This window comes from Pipistrellus hanaki, assembly GCF_964339955.1.
Source record: "Pipistrellus hanaki genome assembly, chromosome: 9".
Taxonomy (NCBI): domain Eukaryota; kingdom Metazoa; phylum Chordata; class Mammalia; order Chiroptera; family Vespertilionidae; genus Pipistrellus; species Pipistrellus hanaki.
This window is the reverse complement of record NC_140511.1, coordinates 17,318,458-17,340,440: the sequence shown is the minus strand read 5'-3', so window position 1 is coordinate 17,340,440 and position 21,983 is coordinate 17,318,458. Positions and strand designations below refer to the sequence as shown.

The following is a 21,983-nucleotide window of genomic DNA, read 5'->3' as shown; positions in this document are numbered from 1 at the left end:
TACTCTTGTGACACTCCTTCATTCTTAAGTTTTGGTGAAAACCTAAATGCTTATGATTTCTGTATCTGCATCTCCTACCCAGCTTTCTCTCCTGCACTCAATATCCATGTGACTAATGCTTGCTAGACATTTTCATCTGGATCAATTTCAAATTCCACTATAAGACATCGATCTTATTGTCTTTGCTGCACCATTTTTCTTCCCGTGCTCTATCAGTTAATGGTCTCCATAACTGAGACATGGGGTCACTTTGAAAAACCTCACCCCTCTCTCAGTTCCTATACTAAATCAGTCATCATGTTCTGTTAACTAACTTCCATATATTTACCTAATCTGTGCCATCGAATGCATCTTTATTTCTTTTGCCAAATGGGATGATAGTATTTAATCCTTGTGAACCTATTACATCTACTTCACAGATAGAATCAAATCATAGGGAGCTGAGGATCATGTGCAACAGAGAGTTGGGAATTAAACATTGACTCTTGCTTCTTCTACTGCCCTAGTTAACATCCTTCTACCTTTTCTGGGTTCCTAAGACAGCCTCCTAACCATTTTCCTTGAGAACAGTTTTGGCTCTTCAAGACTATTTTTCATGTTGTAGTCACATAATCCTTCTGATATGCACGGCTCTCTGTGGTCTGAGTCCTGTCTACCTCTGATTACCATATTCTGCTGAGCCCAGCTTTAACTTCACACTCTAGCAATTATGAACTCATGCTTCTGGGTGTACTTATGTTGTTTTTCAATTTTGTGCCTTTATTCCGCCTAACCCACTACCTTGAATACTTTGCCTTTAACTTCCCTGTCTTCAAAGAACTACTTATTCTTTAAAACTCAGCTTCGACATCTTCACTTCCAACAAGGCATGTTCACTTCACTTTTTAAAACTCTATTGCTGAATTCTGAGAAATAAAGACTGTTTTATCCTCCTGTTTCTTCACAATACATAGTACAATGCCAAACACAAAGCATTACTCAGTAAATGCTTGTTGAATGAAGGAATACATTAATGTATATGTTGGTTTTATTATATTTTCAATAAAATCATAAATATTCTTTGTGTCTTTTTCGTGGGTCTTTAGACAATAATTATAGTAGAGGCAATTACCATGCTGAAGAAAAGCAAACAAAGTCATTTTTTTTTTTGTTAATCCTTACCTGAGGCTATTTTTCCATTGATTTTTTTTCCTCTAGAGAAAGTGGAAAGGAGGAAGGGAGAGTGGGAGAGATGGGGAGAGAGAGAAATATTTTTCCATTGATTTTTTCCCCCTAGAGAAGTGGAAGGGAGGAAGGGAGAGTTGGAGAGGTAGAAGAGAGAGAGAGAGAGAGAGAGAGAGAGAGAGAGAGAGAGAGAGAGAGAGAGGTAAAACATCAATGTGAGAAAGACTCATTAATTAGTTGCCTCCCTCCCACATGCACCTTCCTATCAACCTGCAACCCAGGCACATGCTCTTGACCAGGAATTAAATCTGAGCTCCTTTGGAGCATGGGCCAATGCTTTAACCATTGAGAACACTGTTCAGAGTCTAATTCTATTTTTATATGGCTTTCTGTTTTAATAAAAATTGCTTTATGCAAAATAAAAAATAAAATAAATCATGAAATTAATGTTTAATACAAAAAAGAATGATTCTATTACCTTAAGAAAGTATTTTCTATTTTTCTTTGTTCAAAATAAGTAAGTTAAAGGCACAATGAATAAAACATGTAAAGGACCTTTATTCATACATAAATTCCTCATAACTAATTAGTGATAGAAGTAAAATTCCTTCTTGTTTGTATATGTATCAAATCTAGGCATGAAAGTTCCAACTTGTCAATTTACTCAACAGCTATGTCTATTTTGTATCTCACAAACTGGGTACTAATAACTTTGAATAAAAAGGATTGTGGTTTTTTTTTGTGTATGAAAAGAACATTTAGCTTTGTTTGGAACAGTGGATCTTGTCACAATCTAATATCAACTTGTTATTGATTGCTGTATTCCAGTGAATTTGAGTGACGATATAGTTTTGCCAATATTTGCCAAACATTTGCTCATGTTTACTTAATTCTCTAATGTATAAAGGATATCACAATCTATTTTATACATTTATATTAGTTTTTAGTGATTAATATTGACTTCCTTTTAAATCTGGCCAGATTTTATAGAAATTATGTTATGCCATTTGTATAATGAGAATAAGGTATTGTCATGGACAATAATTTGGTAAAGGCCAAGGAAGGGGGAGGAGGAGGAGGTGAGTGGAGGTGAGCAGGGGGAATGGGGGGAGAAGGGAGAAACTTGCAATTGTGTCAACATTAAAAATTTTTCATAAAAAAAAAAATAAATAAACTGCAATAATAAAGCTTTAGAAATATAAAAGAAGACTGAGGTATTATTTTTTGCTAACGGAAAACTACCAACAAAAAGCAAACAGTAAAAAGCAAAGGTGTTCATTTTTGAAATAGGACACCATGTAGAGCAGGGAACAACTGAGGAAGAAATGCTGCTACAATAATCAGAAATCAAGGACACTGAAAATCTATGACATCATCAGCCTGGCGACAATTAACTTTATTATGGTTCATTACATAATCTGAAAACACAAGCATAATGTAAACCATGAAAAATGAAGAAGTGACAAGAAGAACTATGGGTAGAGAGTTTTAAAAGTACTGTAGTTACCTGGTGAAACATTTTTGGAAGTTATCAATCATGATATTTGAATGGGGCATTTGCATTGACACTCTCACCAAATCATTTAAACTACACTTTGAGGAATTTCAAGTTGCAAGTGGTGGCTACTGCCTTATAAAAATGGACAGTGACTATGGGAAATTTGGGACATGACTCTTGGATTTCAAAACCTCTTTGATTTGTTTTCTCCCACAAAAGTAGTGAGCACTCTCAGTTGTGGTGTCTCTGAACAAAGATGCCATTGGTTAACATGCTCAGTCATGTATTCATCTGTGCTTTCCCTAAGATGCTCTTCTTCACATTGTGCAGAGTTGGTGACCTTGTCTAGCCATTGCTTCAATATCATTCCCATCTGGTCATTGTACTTCCTGTCCATTCTTGCTGGCTGGTCTTAGTTGTAGTATTGTATTTATTGCTGACCATTTCAGTCATCTTTTCAAATCTCAGTATCCACACAACCAGGTCTCTCTCTCTCTCTCTATTCTTTTTCCCTCCTGGACCTCCGGGACCTGGATGACAGTGTTTTCAAAGTATATAATTGTTCTGACTGATGAGAAGTTCCTGAGAACCAAGCTTTCTAATTTGTGTGAATGAACATTCTCTTTTGATTATTAAAAACAAAAGGTAGCAAGCTCAAACATTTTCTCTGGTAGAAAGGGGCAGTGTATTGGATTTAATGTCAGAGCATAACATATGTGGTATGAGTCAAGGTGGGATGATTTTTCTTGACCACCCTGCATTAAAATCCTCTTCACTGAGTCAATCAAGTCACAGTTCTAGGACACCAAATGAAGGATTTTAGGGCCTCTTCATTAAGTACAAGAACACAACTGGCCCTAACATAGAAGTGGCACTTACTAGATCTTTTTTTGGTCCCATTAAAAAATGGTTTCTGTAGAGGGTAGCTTTTACTTGTATTGATTAGTGACTGATGTGCTTTGAAAACTGGCCATGTTTTCACCATAAGAAGGTGAAATAAAGAGGCTGATGTACTTTATTGACTTGGATCATATTCTTGGATAATAGCATAGGTAGATAATATATAGCAGGTATGTTCCAAATTTGAGTGATATAAAAATAGTGTTTGTATATGTGTGTATGCACGTTTGTGTGTGTGTGTGTGTGTGTGTGTGTGTGTGTGTGTGTGTGTGCATGTGCTCTCATGTGTAGTGGGGGAGATCATGAACAGATTACATACCTAAATGTTCATGGTATGCAACTGATTTCCTAAACAACTGAGGCAGTTGGACCTGCTAGTTTATGTTCTTGGGACTAATGGGCTGTTATTGGATGGGTAGCTTCTTTTGATCTGTACAACACTCCAGTCATGTCACTTCTCAGGTCAAAAGTCAAAATGATTTTTTTCTCCAATGACTCCCAGAGAAAGCCCATAGGAAGGCCTTTTACAATCTGGTCTTTATTATTCTGATTTCTCATTATTCCTCAATACACATTCTCTGATTCAGATTGGATGGCATTCCCAGTATATTCAAACACAGCATACTCTCTTCCTTCTCCATGCCCAGTTCATTCATTTCCATTCATTCACATTTTACTCATTCTTCAAAGACCAACTCCAGTCCCATTTTTCAAATAAGGAGATATCTGAAGTTTATCTGTTTTTTTTTTTCTTAAAATATTATAATACTTTTTTTCCATATGACATCTGATCTGGTACTATTTTGTAATGCTCTTTAATTTCTGATAGCATTTAATTTCTCTTATGGTTATTAGAGTGTAACTTTTTCAAAGGCCGGGACCATATCTGATCTTTATCCTATCTATTTGTGCTTGGTTTAACACCAACCTTTCAGTCACACACATACGTGTTGAGATGAATGGATATGGATGAATTAAATTAGCCATGATGAGTATGTGTAACTGGATTAATAAAAATCTATTTTTACTACCTAAGAACTCAAATGATATTTTCTACAGATGATGAGCTAGACTTTTCTTTCCTTCCCAAGGGATAGTCTTTCTTAGAGACAGCCTTCTAAGATAGAACTATGAGATGAGATTTTGCAGTGCTAAGAGCTTTACTGTGATTAACTATGTGCCAACGGACCACGGACAGGTTCCTCAATCTTCGGTTGCCTTTGCTTCTCTATTAACAAACTGCAATATGGTACCTCCCTTTCCCTGCTCGAAAGTAGAAATCTTAGGTGATCATGAGTCCTGCCCTTGCCTTTCTTGTTATTTTCAAACAAAGAATAGTTATCAAGGTTTCAGGGTCAGTTTAAAAACACACACATAAAAATATTTTTAAAATATTTCATGAGGTACTATTGTTCTGCTAAATGATCAGCATATACAACCTTTGGTAAAAAGATTATATGGATAAGAAAGGCCAAGAGCAAATATTTTGTGTCTTTCTAAATTATGTTGTTTCTTATTATATATTCAAAGCTTAATTGGTAGATAATTAATGATTGAAACTTTATACATTTGTAAACTACAGAACAATGTACTACACATAAATCACACTTAAGGTAATATTTTGTACACAAGTTTATTATAAGAGAAAATGACAGTAAGATGCATAATTTTCATTTTACATTTGTAAGCTCTTCTTGTCTATTTACTCATTTAGAGTCTGTAATCAAGATAAAAGACAAGCATTTCTGAGAACCTGGAGAGGGCTGAGCAGCCAGAGTCACAATTCCCCAAATAATGCACCAGCCGGCCCTGGTGCTAGAGTGACTACATCGTTTAGAAATCTGAGGGAAATGCAGAGAATCTGTTGAAAACGGAGCAAATTCTTAGCATGGTGCAGTTTTTAGTTTTAACATTCGATTGTGCTACATTTTCAATTACTTCATACACTTGTGAAGGTGGGTATTGGGAAATTACTATAACAAAAAGCAAGAGCTACAGGAAAGTCAATGCGGAACAGAAAATGAGGGTGGCATGTCTAATTTCAACCCAAGGTTTGGGAAGCCGTGAAGTACCCAACTTATTTAGCTAAAATAACTAATAAAACAATTTCAATTATTTAAGCATTGAATAAAATACTATTCTCCACTTTAGATGTGTTTTCAAGTGGTACTAAGTTGTTAGGATATAAATAAATGCATATTACATTATGTGGGCGCAACTACCATATGCATGGAATTGTTAGGTGTTTCTTTTGGCTAAGGATGCTGTTAACAATTAGTTAGAAAGCCTGAAAACCAAGAAAGTGTGGGAATTTTCTTCTCTGAGATAAAAATGCAAAGACCTTATCGGATGGAGCAGACACACGGGTAGTTTACGTCTGCACAACCTGCAGGGAAGCACAGAGTCCCTGTTGGGGTCTGCTGTTAGGACTTGGGCTTTGGAAGGACTGTCTACACAGGTACATGCTGCTCATTGGGAAACAAGGACTCCTCTACTTATGTGGCCCCAGTAAGATCCTGTGCAAATTATAGAGATGGAGCATTTTCCTCTTAGTTCACTGTTGTGATACACATGCCTGTCCATTTTTATATACCAAAATAAGACTTTATGAACATTTTGATCACTGTAAGGAGAACTGAGAGAAATGGGTAAACATGTCTTATCTTGAAGGTTTCACATCTTTTGCTGGAGAATATTTCAGATTTATTTTAGCACACACTTGTGTTTTTAAGCTTGAACTTAATTTATCGCTGAAGTCACTCATTTCAATATCCACATTGAAAGTTTTTCCAGAAGTGATTACAGCATGAGTATAAATTGCAATTTGTTTTTTAAAATTTCTTACACAGAAAAATTTTCCTATTAATTATTTTAAGGGATGTGTGTACATTGCCACTTAATCATTATTAGGAACATTTGGTTAATGTTTATTTTATATCTAGTGACAAGGGTACAACATTTTATTCTTAATGTTAATACTTTTAAGAATCCTAATATTTATGTTAAAATTGAATTTCAAAAATAGATTATTTTATTTATTTATTTATTTTAAAAATATATATTTATTGATTTTTTACAGGGAGGAAGGGAAAGAGATAGAGAGCCAGAAACGTCGATGAGAGAGAAACATCGACCAGCTGCCTCTTGAACACCCCCTACCGGGGATGTGCCTGCAACCAAGGTACATGCCCTTGACCAGAATCGAACCCGGGACCTTTCAGTCTGCAGACCGACGCTCTACCACTGAGCCAAACCAGTTTTGGCTAGATTCTTTATTTTAAAATAATGATTAAATAATAGATTGCATATTGGTGACAAATAGAAAATATTTAAGTAAATGTCTATTAACATTAACAAGGTTACATCAAGATACTTATCGATAATTCATGCTTATTATTGTTCACTGTCAAGCTTAATAAGTTGCAGACAGGAGGATATAATTATTTTCTATAATATAATAAAGCAGACAGAAGAATTAGGTTATGAAAAGACAGGGAGAGGCTGAATATCTAACCAAATACAATTGAGTTGAAATTTTTCTTTTTTATCCATTTAATTCTGTGGGCCATGTTCATGGTAGCTTCATCTAAGCAAAAGACTTTAGGCAGCTATGGAACGGATTTGCAGGGGAATTGCATTTTCAGAAAGGACAGGGAGAAAAAAGAGAAGCTGACCTTGCAATGTGCAAGGGGAAATTTTTCTAGACACAAGCTATGCCTGAAAGAAAATGGATAACTCCCCAAATAGAAAACTTATACTATATTGAGGATTGGTGAAATCTTAGAGATTTTACCATTACCCCTCCCCCTTTTTAAAAAAAATATATTTTATTGATTTTTAACAGAGAGAAAGGGAGAGAAATAGAGAGCTAGAAACGTCGATGAGAGAGAGAAACATCGACCAGCTGCCTCTTGCACAACCCCTACTGGGGATGTGCCTGCAACCAAGATACATGCCCTTGACCGGAATATAACCCGGGACCTTTCAGTCCGCAGACTGATGCTCTACCACTGAGCCAAACCGCCTTCAGCTACCCAACCCTTTTAATGAGAGATGCGGGGTCTGTGCCCCAAAGAGGTTAGGTAACTTGCTTTTGATCTCATGGCCAGTTATTAGCTGCACATCTACTATAAAGTAGAGCTTCTGCACAGACCAGAGCTCTTCCGATGCCATCGTGCTCCAGGGAATAATCCCAATATGTTAATTGTATGTGTGTAATATTTACTGGCAATGCAATAAACAGCTGACATTCATTGATCAGCTGTTTTTTACTCTGTGTTTTAAGGACATTTGAGGACAATTAATTACAAGAGGCAGGCAGGAAGCATGTCTCAAAGGAAATAACATGGACTTAAGGAGTCAGGCCTGGAATTCTGACTAATATTTATCAGCTTCGTGACCTTGGGGAAGACATTTTAAAATTTGGTGCAAGACTTTTCATATTTGCAAAATTGGAAAAAATACGAGCTATTGTGGCAATGTAAATATTAAATGAAGCAACACGTAAACAGGCCCTCGTCCATACTAGATTCCTCAACAAATGTTACTTTTACTTAAATAGCTTTGGAAGGCAAAGGTTTGGAAATAAATTGGAAAGCAAAGGGTTTGGGTGGAATGAAGTATTTAGGAAAATTATTAAAGGTTACAGTGGACCCCATGACAGAACATTGCTGTTATTAGCCATATACAGACAATACTGTACACAGGGAAAGGCACAGTAATCTTCCCACTTAATCAGCACCTAAGGCCTGCAAAAGAATCCTAACTTCAAAAAAGTGTGTAGAGAGCTAATGATGCTGAAGACAAAAAGGCTGGGAACAGTAGGCAGCCCTTACAGGCTCTCTCCGCAGAGGAGGGTGGATTTCGGCAGTCCAGAGCCACTCATGGCCACTTAAAGGCAGGCAAAAAAGCGAGTCCTGTCTGCCAAAGGCACTGAGCTCTCCCTCTTTCTTGCCTTCTTGGATATTGTGGCCTCAACACAAGGCAGTCCTCCACTAATTCACAAGTACCTTTCTCCTACAGAGTCTACCAAGTGTTGCATTGACTTTGTTGTTTTTCTCTATTTCCTCCTTACCCATCCCAACTCTTACTTTTATTCACAAGTCCCAGATTCCTTCAGGATGGTTTTGTGATGAAATATAACCACCGAATGATGAGTTGCATCACCTTCCCTGTGCCTCTTTATACCGGAACACAATAGTTGATTCTTCTCATTTTGATATTTTCCTTACCATTAAGTTTTCCCTACAAAATTATGCAAGAATATAAAACACAGTATATCTACCTTTATTTGTTCACAGTCTTTCACTGAGAAAGTATGATTGCCCTCTTTTAAATGGGGGATGCAAGGAAGTCGGAGGCATAGAAAGATCTCCAGGAAACATGGACACAGGATTAACCTGCAGGGGGAGATAGGTGTTATGTGTGTTAATTTCTAGGTTAGGGATCCAGAAAAACTTGCCCTAGTTAGGAGATCACCAGCTATTATATTTCTTTAGAAGAACTTGCTTTAATGTCACATGTTCAGCTCCTGTGAGTCTCCAGGTTTATGCAAAGATTGACTAGGAGGAGCGTTCCTCAGTCTCATGACATCAGGCAAGAACTCCACTGTAGGAGACACTTATCAGATGTCCCAGGTTTTCCTGCTGGAGACTTAGGTGGATGGAAACAAATTAGGAAAGAGGGTGGAGCTCTGAGTTGTAAAGAATGTGGGGAGTGAGGAGGGCTTGTAGTTTTTACTTGAATTTGACAGAGGTGAACTTTCCTTAACAACTCCTCAGGTTGAGGAAACTTAACTACTTCTCTGGTGAATTTTCCTTAACAACTTCACTGAAAATCAAATTAAACAAAGCAAAGTAAGTGGCGGGAGTTCATAAATAGCAATGCTGTATGCGAAGGTAAGACACACACAGCCACGGATGTTTTGTGTTTAAAGGGGAACAGTCACCATCATTACTAAGGTGGAGACACTACTCTCTTAAGGAGTCCTCCCCAATGCCTGATCCATCTGAAGTGAGTTCTCAGGTGCCCTCCCCAACTTCACAAGCAAACCAAGTACACTCCTGCAGTTCCCTTCCCCACAGGGGCCTGGGCTTTAAGGGATTTTTTGAAGCATAATTCATAGAGCAGAAATGGACTTGTGGGCAGGCTTGGCAAGTTTCTTTTTCTTACATCCCAGCAGAACTTCATTTTCCTAAAGTGTTTGGATTCCTTTTACTAGCCCTAACACTTGCACATTAAAAAAAAAAAAAAAAAAAAAAAAAAAAAAAAAATATATATATATATATATATATATATATATATATATATATATATATATATATATATATGGAGAAAAGATTATTCCTGTGGTCTCCCTCTAAAAATGTTCAATTCAAGCTGAAACCGGTTTGGCTCAGTGGATAGAGCTTTGGCCTGTGGACTGAAGGGTTCGATTCTGATCAAGGGCATGTGCCTTGGTTGCAGGCGCATCCCCAGTGAGGGGTGTGCAGGAGGCAGCTGATCAATGGTTCTCTGTCATCGATGTTTCTAACTATCCCTTTCTCTTCCTCTCTGTAATATATTTTAAAAAATGATTCTCAATTGTGTTAAAAAATGTTAAATTCAAATACAGAATACAGAGCTCTTCCTATCAAGAGCCTTTGACCCCAGCTCCTGAACAAAAACACAAAGAAGGCCCTAGCAATTCTTACTGCAGATGACAGACCGTCCCTCGCTAGGCCTCCGTTTATTTATAGTTTAGAAATCAGTGGGAAAGTAGGGATCAAAGGCAGGCTAATTCATACAGAAAACTCTAGGACCACTTCACTTGGCTGGATGCTATAAAGAGCCTTTGATTCACATGGTTCACACGCGGCAAACAAGTCCGGTAGGTTCAGAGTTCTTTCTGGCAATAAACCTCCAGTGTAAACAGGAAGACTCCGGGGGCCGCGTGCACATTTTAGGAACAAAGTGTACTCATTACTCAGCGCTTGGTCATTTTGACTTCGAGACAAGAGTAAAAATGATTAGTAAAAGTTGGGGTTTTAAATCAATGTAAAGGTTGTTTACCATAACCACACAGAACAGTGTTTGTGTGTATTAGCAGTTTTAAAATATATATATTGGGTGGGCAACTAAGTAATTGCGGATTTTTTAAAGAAAATCAAAGACAATTTTTTCATGGAACTAAATAACTTTATTCTGTAATGTATTGCCCATTTTGATCAATGACCTTTTGCCATCTTTCAGGCAGCATCATAATCCCACGTTCAAAAAACTTCTGGTTTTTATTAGCAAAAAACTGAATCAGGTACGATTTGACATCATCATCATTATTGAAATTTTTACCATTCAAGGAGTTTTGTAAAGATCGAAACAAAAAGTAATCAGATGGTGCAAGGTCAGGACTATATGGTGGATGTGGCAAAACATCCCAACCAAGCTCCATTAATTTTTGCCGAGTGACCAAAGATGTGTGTGGCCTTGCATTGTCATGATGGAATACAACACCTTTTCGATTTGTCAATTCGGGCCGCTTTTCTTCAACTGCATTGTTTAATTTCGTTAGTTGTTCAATGTAGACATCAGAATTGATCGTTCGGTTGGGTGGTAAGAGTTCAAAGTAGACAATTCCTTTGTAATCCCACCAAACTGATAACAAAACCTTCTTTTGATGAATATCAGCTTTTGATGTTGTTTGAGTTGGTTCACCTGGCCTGCTCCACGATCTTTTCCGCTTGATATTGTTGTAAACAACCCATTTTTCATCGCCAGTTATCAGTCGTTTTAAAAATGGATCATTTTCATTACGTTTCTTTAGCAAATCGCAGCTGCTACTGCATTGCGTTAACTGTGATTCTTTAATTTCGTGAGGAACCCATGAATCGAGTTTGTGAACATAGCCAAGTTGTTTTAAGTGATTTTCAATGCATGTATGTGATACATGAAGCTTCTCTGCAATCTCACGTGTTGTACTGTGACAGTCCGAATTGATTATTGCTTTGATTAGGGCGTCATCAACTTCAACTGGACGACCAGAGCGTTTTTCATCTTTGAGTGAAAAATCACCAGAACGAAATTTGGCAAACCAATTTTGACACTGCCGTTCTTTTAAGGCTTCGTCACCATAAACAGCACATAACTTTTTATGAGCTTGCGATGCGTTTTCCCTTTGCGGAAATAAAAAAGCAAAATATGACGAAAATGTTCCTTTTGATTTTCCATTTTTCAACGAACGCCAAACGAAAACTACAAAACAGATCAAAAAACTTTTTTTACTGATTAACAGCTGAATAGCCAACTATCAAATAACAAAATGTGTTTTACATTTGTACTACGTCTGCAAACTAAAAATTCAACTGAAGCCATATATGTGTGAAACCCGCAATTACTTAGCTGCCGACCCAATATTTTATTGATTTCAGAGAAGAAGGGAGAGGGAGAGAGAGACAGAAATATCAATGTTGAGAGAGAATCATTGATCGCCTGCCTTCTGCACACCCCCTATTGGGGTGACTGAAATTGAACCTGGGACCCTTCAGTCCACAGGCCAACACTCTACCTACTGAGCCAAACCAGCTAGGGCTGTATTAGTAGTTTTATTAAAAGAATGTGAAGGGCCTAATGCTATTTAGTACCCTTAAAAGAAACTGTGAAGTTGTATGACTATCAAGCACTTGACAATTATATCATCATTACTAAGACAAGAACTAATCACTGCAACGTATGCCATGATCAATACTGCACAGCAAGAATTTGAGCTTTTCCCCGAAGTTTGAATTGTGTAATTTTCAGAAGAACCATCCTTTGTATTTCAGAAAAAAAAAGGTCAGTGAAACAAGAATTGATGACAGTTCTTTATGATAAAAAGTATAATTGTGTCTGATTTCCAGTGGAAACAAAACAAAACTAAGAGGCCTTGGCCTTGGTGTCATGAGGGAGCTAAAGCCTGAGCCCTGAACTTTTCTTTCCGGGGAAGGGAAAGGTGGGGAGGAGCGCATCTGATTAGTTGCGGAGGGCACAGCCTAGGCCCCCTCTTCCAGGACAATCTTATCTGCTCCCTCCCACCCCAGCCCCCCAATGTCAGAACAAGGCTGAGGCTTTCCTGGAGCCAAAGCCAGCGCAGTGGGGTCGGGTGCTCAGGCGGCTGCTGGTTTGCCATGAAGCAGCAGCTCCACCACAAACTCTCAGCAGAGCTGTGCTCCCGCTGTGACGCTTCTCTCCTTGGGCTGGGAAAGCCTTTCTCCCACTCCCCTTAGCTCTCCGGGCAGCGACTGCAGCCAAGTGCAAGCAGATCGTATATTTGGCACAAAGAGGAGGGGCATGGGGTCACTCGTCGGGTTCCCACTTCCCCCAGCCCGGTCCTAGGTGGTGGAGTCTGCAGAACTGTCCCCCAGCCCAGACGCAGCTCGCGCGGCCGCAGGTGGCACGCGGAGCTGTCCAGCACCAGCGGGGAGCGGGGAGCGGGGAGCCGGGAGCCGGGAGCCCCAGGAGCGGGGAGTCGGGAGCCGGGAGCCCCGGGAGCCGGGAGCCCCGCGCGCCCAGCGGGCAGAGCGTTTGCCTTCCCCGTTCAGCGCCTCCCGCGCCGGGTTCGCTCCGCGCCCCGCGGCCCCCGGGGCGGCGAGCGCTGTCCCCAGGAGCTGCACCGGCAGAAGAGGCGCCAACATGTGGCCCAGTCCCTGCTCCTTTGTGAGCGTCTCCTCTACACAGGGGTGGGCTGGCCCGCCCGGCCTCGCCCCCAGCTCAGAACTTCCTAAACGAAGTCCCAGGAAGGCGGGAAAGGACACATACGGACCGTAACCCCCCACTGGGTGCGCCCAGGCTTCCCCCAGGAGGGTCCCCTCCCCGCAGCGCCCGCAGGACCCCCAGCCGCGGGCGAGGGGCGGGCGTTGGGGGTGAGGCCCGAGGTCCGATCCCAGCGGCCGTGCACCCCTCGGAGGGGGAGGAGGCGGCGGGAGCGGGGAGGGCGAGCGGAGGGCGGCCACCGAGTGTCCTTGTTGCTCCCGAAACGTGGCGACAGGCGAGGCAGAGAGTCCCCATGAGTGTGACGGCGACACGTGACGCGGCGGAGGGAGGCTGGGGGTGGCGGATAAAGGGAGACGGAGGGGGGCGGGCTGCCGGGAGGGAGGGAGGGAGGGAGGGAGGCGGGAGGAGCGGGGAAGCGGGGCGAGCCAGGCGGGCGCGCGGGCGGCGGCAGCTCAGCCTCTGGGACGCACGGGCCGCAGCCCTCCCCGCGGCCACACCGGGCTCCCCGCGGCCACGCCGGGCTCCCCGCGGCCGGAGCCGCTCACACCGGGCTCCCCGCGGCCGGAGCCGCTCACACCGGGCTCCCCGCGGCCGGAGCGCGGCGCACGGCGATGCGCCGGGGCGGGCGCTGAGGCGGCGCCGCGCGGAGCTGCAGCAGAGGCGGCAGCCCCCCCAAACCCAGCCCGAGAGCCCCCCAAGCCCAGCCCGGCGCCGCCGCCGACAGCCCCGGGCCCCCGCGAGCGGCGGCGCCCAAGTTCCCGCCATGAGCTGCGGGCTCCTCCGCGGGCTCCGCGGCTCCGGAGACTCCCGCCCGGCGGAGCGCGATCGCGGCGCCCCGCGGCCCCGCCGCGCCTGAGCCGCCGCCGCTCCCGCTCCGCTCCCGCCGCCGCCGCGGCCCCGCAGCGCCGCCCGCAGCAGCGATGTCTCGGAGGAAGATTTCGTCCGAGTCCTTCAGCTCCCTGGGCTCCGACTACCTGGAGACCAGCCCCGAGGAGGAGGGCGAGTGCCCGCTGTCCAGGCTCTGCTGGAATGGCAGCCGGAGCCCGCCCGGCCAGCCCGAGGCCAGCGCGGCCGCCGCCGCCGCCGCCGCCGCCGCCGCTGCCGCCGGGGCCCGGAGGGCGCAGCGCCGCCGGCGGGTCAACCTGGACTCGCTGGGCGAGAGCATCGGCCGCCTGACGGCGCCCTCGGTAAGCCGGGGAGGCCGGGCGGAGGGGGGGCACGGGGATGGATCGGGAAAGTTGGCGCCGCCGGGCGAGGCGGGCGTGCACCGAGCCCGGCCGCTGGGGGGCGGCCCGGCCTCACCCCGCCGGCCTGGGGTCCCGGTGGCCCCCAGGGATACCCCGACCTCTGGGGCCTGGGGCAGGGGGCGTTAGAGCGCGCTGAAGGGGTAAGACCTTGCATTGGAGGGGTTGGAGGGTCTCCGGTCTTGGGGCCTGCCCGCCCACCCCAGCCTCTCACCCTCATTCATCCTGAGGGCCCAGGGCTCCTTCCTTCGCACCCACCTGTTTTCTTCCTCCCAAACTTTCCCAGGCGCTGTGTCCGCACATCCCATTCCCATGCCCTTCATCCCTGTGGTCCCCAAGGGGCGCCTGGCCCTTCCAGGAAACTCTTCCTCTCCCCTTTCCCACACTCTTGTTCTCAGCGTGACCTCCTCTGACATCTCTGGATTCCTCAGGCTCTCTGCATTCCGGGACCATCCCTCTTCTCCAGGCTGCAGCCCTGGCTCTCAGATGCTTGTTGAGTTGCCTACTGATGAAACAAACAAACAAACAAACAAACAAACAAACAAAATCCTCTAGTTTCTTTCTCCACACCCCATAGACTTCTTCTTCTTCTTTCTTATTCATTGAGCAGGATTAGCTCAACCCTCTTCTCTGGGCAACTCTGGTGTCTGGTTTTCCAAACCTCCCTGATGTTTCTTGCCCCTGTACATCAAACCTTCACCCTGTTTCCTTCCCCTGACGTCCCCAGCGCTTTTTCACTCATTTTTTTTTTTTTGTACCTTCCTTATGTTAAGACCTTCACAGAGATCTGTTGAGTGAGCAAATGCCTCGCTAGCCTGGAAACGGTGCTCATTGCGGGATGGCTGTATCAGCAGTTCCAGGTGTGCCAGGCTCCCCTGGCTCCGGGCATCCTTCCAGCGCACTGTGCTCCTTCCTGCTCAGCCATCTCAGCCACCCTTGGCCTGGTCCGTTTGCAGGAATGCCAGACCTTTGTTTTAGTCTTTCTATCTGTGCGACCTCTGCTTCGAAGGAGTCCACAGTATTGCAGACAGGATCGGGAAAAGATGCAGTGTATGAGCCCCGTCCACCTTTCATTCCACTCCCTACAGTACTTTTTTTTACCGACTCCTCCTGGAGACATCGACTTCTCTGAAGTCTCCAAAATGAAACTGAACTTTGATCTTGTTCGGCTCCTCTTGAGTCTCCTTGTGAAAGTCCTCTTGCGGCTGATGGTCGTCTCGCAAACATCCCGGTGGCCCTGGCACTAATGGGGCATGATCCTTTCTTTTGAGTCATGACACACCTCTTCGGTTACCTTCCTTGTCTTGTATGTTTTGCCTTCAGCTTGCCTTCAGTTCACCTCTCCATGTCACTCGTCCATCATTGGTAACATAGGAAACAAAACTCAAAATGGGTTGGTTGCTGCTCGCCGCTCTTGACTCTAAAATCTCCCAGAAAGTGTAACTTTAGGAACTATTTGATGTTGTTGAATCTAAATCTTTATTAAAGGAGCCCAGTAATCGTGTGCATCTGTAGCTTTGTGTAAATATCTACAGCAACATTTATGCAATATACTAAATCTTTAGTAACAACAGATTCCTATTCGACTACAATGATTTTACTGAAGACAATGATTAAGTTTGGGGAAATTTTGTTTTAAATGGTCTTGGAGTTTTCTTTTTACTAAGAACCAGAAATTACAAATATGTAAAAAAGCAATGGCGGTTCCCCCGTAATGCTAATTTTACCTGCCTGTGGAGTAGATAAAAGAAACAGAACCCAGTTGGTTACTACCGGAACAAGGGGGAGGAAAATACTCTCTAATTTTTACCTTTGTAAGTAAAATTTGAACGACACTGGCTTTTTGCTGGATAAAAGGAATGCACCCAGGTAATGGTTTTTAGGATAAGAAATTTGAAAATAATTGTGGTGATCTAATAAATGCAACAGCTATAGGTACTTGCCGTGATGTCAATTCTTCTCGATTTTGAAAGCTGAGACCATACTGGTGAACATAGCATAAACATTTTCAACACCATAGTTTCTGTATAAATAAATCTCATTGGCTGGCCATGTTGCCAATAGACTTAGTAACACGAATAAAACCCAGGTAATATTTCAAAACAGGAACTTGTTTCTGTGGTTGCCAACCCCCCACCCTGTTTTCTGTTCTTTGGTGAGCTAGAACATTGCTTCAGAAAGTTCTAGAAGTTTCAGTCCCCTGCACTGTCAGGATTCTAAACTTCCCCGAAAATACTTGTGGAGACAGTTTATGTCCTGCCTTTTATTTCTGGTTGTTTTGATTATGAGCTGTCTTGCATTTGTCACAATATACTTCTGCTCTCTTCTCCTTAGTGGCTTCATCATGGAATGCTGTCCACTGGAGATTTATTACTCATTCAGAATAATTCGCAAGTAGGAAAACGGAGTGATTTTTAATAAATACTAGCATATTGTCAAGTGAATGAAACTAGTTGTTTGATCAATGGGATATTCAAAGTCTGGTTTTTGATATTTTAAAAGTCATTTTTATATACATTGATGCTGGATTTAAAGATTATAACACATTATACCAGTTTAATAATAAAAGTAAATTGAATTGATGAAATTTATAAAAATTTCGGAATTTGGGAGACCTGATTTTCATTCCTTGTGCTTTGGACAACTTAAAAACATTTTTATAGCTCCATCCACATCATTTTAACTCCAGGATCCTTCTCATTTGTAAGGTATTATACTTAGGATCCCCCCCTTATTCTGGGATAATACAGAGACATATAATATATCATCAAGCTTTTGATAAACTGCCTTAGTGACATATAAAAGAAAAATAAGCACACATTATGAGTTTTAAATTTTTGAGGAAAATAGATTACTTAAATAGGAGCATCAGAGCTAAATTTGTTCCACCCAATCATTAAGCAATATTGGAGGACCTGCTATGTGGCAAGTATTGTGCAAAGCATGGGCAATACAATAGCCAGAAGAAGAAAAAGAAAATTCCCAGTCTTTGGCCTCATGCGACTTCTTTAATTATAGCCTTTATTTTAATGAAACTGTATTGAGGGGAATCACAAGAATGTCAGTTGTCCTGGGGATGTCTAGGGTAAGGTGTACTTGTCATCCACTTTGGGTAGTTTGTTTACTGTGAATCTGTGGAGTGCAGCCATAACCATAAAAACAAACCTAAAGTCCCAACTGCAGGTGCATAAATCACTCATTCTGTTATTTATCTTGAAGTAATTTACTTGGGAACACATGTGGAGAAACAGCTGGGGAGTATACGTCCCGGGTGGATTTAGTCACCCATTTATTTCGATTTTATACTTATAAACAGGAGTTGCAGAGAATCCTTTCACCCTGACATGGGTTTTGGGTTTGCTAGTGTCAGCCTGTCAGTGAAGGTACTGAGACCAGCTGGAGGGCTAGGCTTCCCTCGTTTTCTTGTGGGAGGGCGACTGGCTGTTACAGCATTGCAGGTGGCTTTGAAGACTTCAGAAGCTGCAGGGCAGAGTGGCAGGAAGAAAAGTGACAGGACTGGGAGGATGACAGTGAAGGGGATAGACAATGATCCAAGGAAATGAGAGAACAGCGAGCAAAGAGAAAACTGAAGGGAAGTCGATTCAAGTAGCAAAAAAGGGAAAATGGTTTCACTGTTTTTGGAAAAGTATTATATTGATACAAGCCTAAGAAAAAGTGAAAGGACATAAGATACATATTTAGCCTCCCCTGATATTGACTACCATTAGCTTTCTGACATGCGTAAACTATTAAAAAAGCCTTGAGAGTGTGGGTGTAACTAGCATGTAAATAATGAAAGTATATGAAATACATTTGTGAGGTGGGATATTTGATAACTTTTATCTTCATTGAAGTTTTTTAAAATCTGTGCTCAATTTAGCTAACAAAGTCTGAGTAACAGATTCATCACAATTGGAAAGTTAGAGAAACTGTATTCACGTTTGTAAAAAATGGACACTGTGATCTGAAATCTGAGTTTAATGACCATTTGTTGCTTTCCCTGCTGCATCCCTGATCCTGGAGCATGAAAGAGGTAGAGGTGAAGGAACAAGGCTCTGAGTTTGTCAGGGGTTTGAATAACTCCCTGCTGAGCCCCTTTCTAAATGTGAGCCCCTGCGAGAACCAACTCTTATATTATTAGGCCTTAGTTTCCTATTTTGTGAAAAACAATAATAACAATCGTGCAGATTTGTTGTGAACGAGGAGCAGCATTTAAAAAAAAACAAAAAAAAAAAACTTTTCGAACTCAATACGTGATAGTTTTGGGCCGAAATCCAGTACTTTCAACCAAATTTGAATGCTTCCAAATGATCTAAAAATGTCTTCTCTCTCAATAAATTTACTTGCTGGTAATCTTTGAAAGAGTTCGTAGGTTAACTGATGTCATGTACCTAAGAAAGAACAAAGCGTAATAAGAAGGAGTTTATTTTGTTGGCACTGCCCAGTCAATCCATTATAAAATTAGAACTGGAGTCCCGTTTGGCTCCCTGGCTATGAATCCTGTGTGTATGCAATCACTGCAGATTTGAACAGTTCTGTCAATCTGCAGAGTGCTTTGTGACAATATGAAAGCCACTTTTACAAGTTTTATAAGAACACGTACAAGGGCATACATATTTAGTTGAACGTAGGTTATTTCACAACAAATTATTTTTAAATTAGGGGGAAAAATCAGGTGAAAGAGAAGTTGATTATTTCATTTGCCTGAGAATGTCAAATGTTCTCCATCCATTTCAGTCAAACTGATTTGTACAGGGTTCAAAGGTTTAGGCGATGAGATGCAGCAATTACCCAGCTGATGGCATTTATGTTTTGTGTGCAGTGATCTAGGCTTGTTTGGCTACCAGCTCAATTGTTGGATCTTCATTTTAAAGCTACATTTTGACAATGGAAAAATAACACCCACGATTATTAGTTAGTTCATAATTGATCTACCTTGAAGGACTCTGAACTGTGTGGGAAGTGTGTTCGAGTGCTATTATGTCTTTTCCCGACAGTATCACCATTGCTCTGTTCATTCACCTTTGCTTTGTCCTGTTGTTTCTGTCATATGGAACTTAAGGTAAACTTTAAAAAATACATACATTTTATTGAATATGATAGTAAAATAAATGCATTATTTTCATATGTATGCATTCTTCTCCCATGAGCTGGGGAGAAGGTAGAGTGATGCCTTTTGGAACTTCACATACCTCTAGAACACATGTGTCAAACACAAGGCCCGCGGGCCAAATCCAGCCCGCCAGGCCTTGCAATGTGGCCCGCACCGCGCTGTCATCACTGCACTCCGCTGTCAGTTTATGACATTGTCAGTTTATGACTGTTCAGTAAACTATTCGGCCCACGATTTAGGCTGGATTTTAGATTTTGGCCCCTTCTCTGATTGAGTTCGACACCCCTACTCTAGAAAGAAAAAGAAAATGAAGTGCATAGGCAGGGAAAATATTTGCAAGGCCTTTCTGGTGACTAGGTTTTCTTTGTAGTAGGCCCTTGCTTGTTACATGAGCTAGTGATGTAGCTCAAACTTTAAAGTTCTTATTTTTAAATCCTGACTCTAACCTCAACACTGTTGATGGTTATGTCATCCTAGAGGCCTGGTGCACGAAATTTGTGCCTGGGTAGGGTCCCTAGGCCTGGGTGGCGATCAGGACCAATTGGGGCTTTCCAGCTGGTGGCCAGGGCCTTCTTTCGTTCTGTAATGCCCCCTGGTTGTCACCACTCATCATAGCAAGCAGTTGAACTCCCAAGGGGACAATTTGCATATTAAATATTAGGCACACACACATATATATATATATATATATATATATATATATATATATATATATATATATATATAAAATTTATATATATATAAAATTTATATATATATAAAATTTAGAAAAGTACCTAATGGATAGTCAATAAAATGCTTAGAATAGATGAATGGATATTTTTGTTTACTCGTCTTAATTACATTTTTTCTTTTCTTTTTAAAAAAAACACATATTTTATTGATTTTTTTTTTTTAACAGAGAGGATAGAGAGCTAGAAACATCTATTAGAGAGAAATATCGACCAGCTGCCTCTTGCACACCCGCTACAGGGGATGTGCCCACAACCAAGGTACATGCCTTTGTCCAGAATCGAACCTGGGACCTTTCAGTCCGCAGACCAATGCTCTATCCACTGAGCCAAACTGGTTTCAGCTACATTTTTTTCTTTTATGTGTGATTTTTTTGTGCTCTATTTGGTTCTATCAGGCAATATGTTTAGATTTAATATCTGCTCTATGAGAGACACATTCAAATATGCCAACCTGTTTGAATTTTCTTACACCTGCCTTTTAAAGCAAACCTTCAGAATGCAGCTGTGCTATCAAGCAGATGGGGTAGTATTCTCCTCTTGGTTTTCGTTAGGTGGCCCATTTATATTTTAAGAAGTTAGGTACATAAAATGATTCCTTCAATCTCCTCCAGTCTCAAGTCTGCTTATGGTGTCTGCACAGTTCTCTCTCAAATGAGAGGGAAATGTTTGTCAGCAAGTGGGCTACTGTTGCCAAAAATGCATTGCTAGGAGATGGAATGACAGTCTTGCTCCTCAAAACTCACTTCAGGACAGAACCTGAAGATCTAGAATTCGTGCTGTAAGCTCAGAGCACCTCATAACATTGCAAAGTCCAGCTTAGAGTGAGTTAGGAAGTAGAGGAACTGCAAATATCTCAGAAGGCTGGAGATTTGTGGGGCTGAGGTAGGGAGTTGAGAAAGAGTGAATATTCTTATGAAAACAACAGTGAGAAAATAACTTCCTAATACAGGCAGGGTTTGAGACTTATTAAACAGTTCTTCATTTAAGCAGTGGTTATCAAACTTCAGGGAACATAAAAACACCTGAAGAAAATGATTAGAATCAGATTCCTGGGCCCCTCATTAGGTCTGATTTGATAGCTCTGGGGAGGGAGGAAGGGAGGAACTTGAACTTTATATTTTAAACAAAACCCCACCTGATAGCTAGGACCCCACAGCTGTGCTTCAAGGACTGGACTCCACACCTTCAGGATCACTGATCTAGACTCTAGTCTGCAGATAGCTCTGCAGACTGTTTTTTTTTTGTTGTTGTTGTTTGTTTGTTTGTTTGTTTTAAGAATGACCCTGGACGTGACTCCTTTGAGGTGACTATATCCAGGTGAATTTTTGTATTAATAGGAACAGAATAAAAGTGGTGACTTGGAGCTACATCCTATGGTAGTGTCCTCTGTGTTCAAAATAATCGTGTTGGTTGTGTGGCAGAGGTGTTTGGGATGTCATGGTTTGTGCTTTTAATTATTTGTGGACTCTGTGGCTGTTTTTCCTGAAGATGCTTTGTTAGCTCCGCTAAGTTTACATTCAAGGTCACATGTCATTGCTTAGTGTTGCTAGGACCCCTTTCTTTAAATAAACTATTCGAAAATGTGGAGGAGGGCAGAGGGGAAG

At 41.9% G+C, this 21,983-nt stretch overlaps 1 protein-coding gene across 1 annotated transcript in view; it reads left to right on the top strand.

The window, feature by feature from the left end:
- Nucleotides 1-13,775: 13,775 nt before the first annotated feature.
- GUCY1A2 (guanylate cyclase 1 soluble subunit alpha 2) overlaps nt 13,776-21,983 on the top strand; it is a 261,179-nt gene continuing 252,971 nt past the window's right edge. Inside the window, exon 1 of the mRNA XM_084895150.1 lies at nt 13,776-14,475. Coding sequence (XP_084751276.1) covers nt 14,209-14,475 — 267 coding nt within the window. The 5' untranslated portion in view covers nt 13,776-14,208. The remainder of the gene's footprint in view (nt 14,476-21,983) is intronic.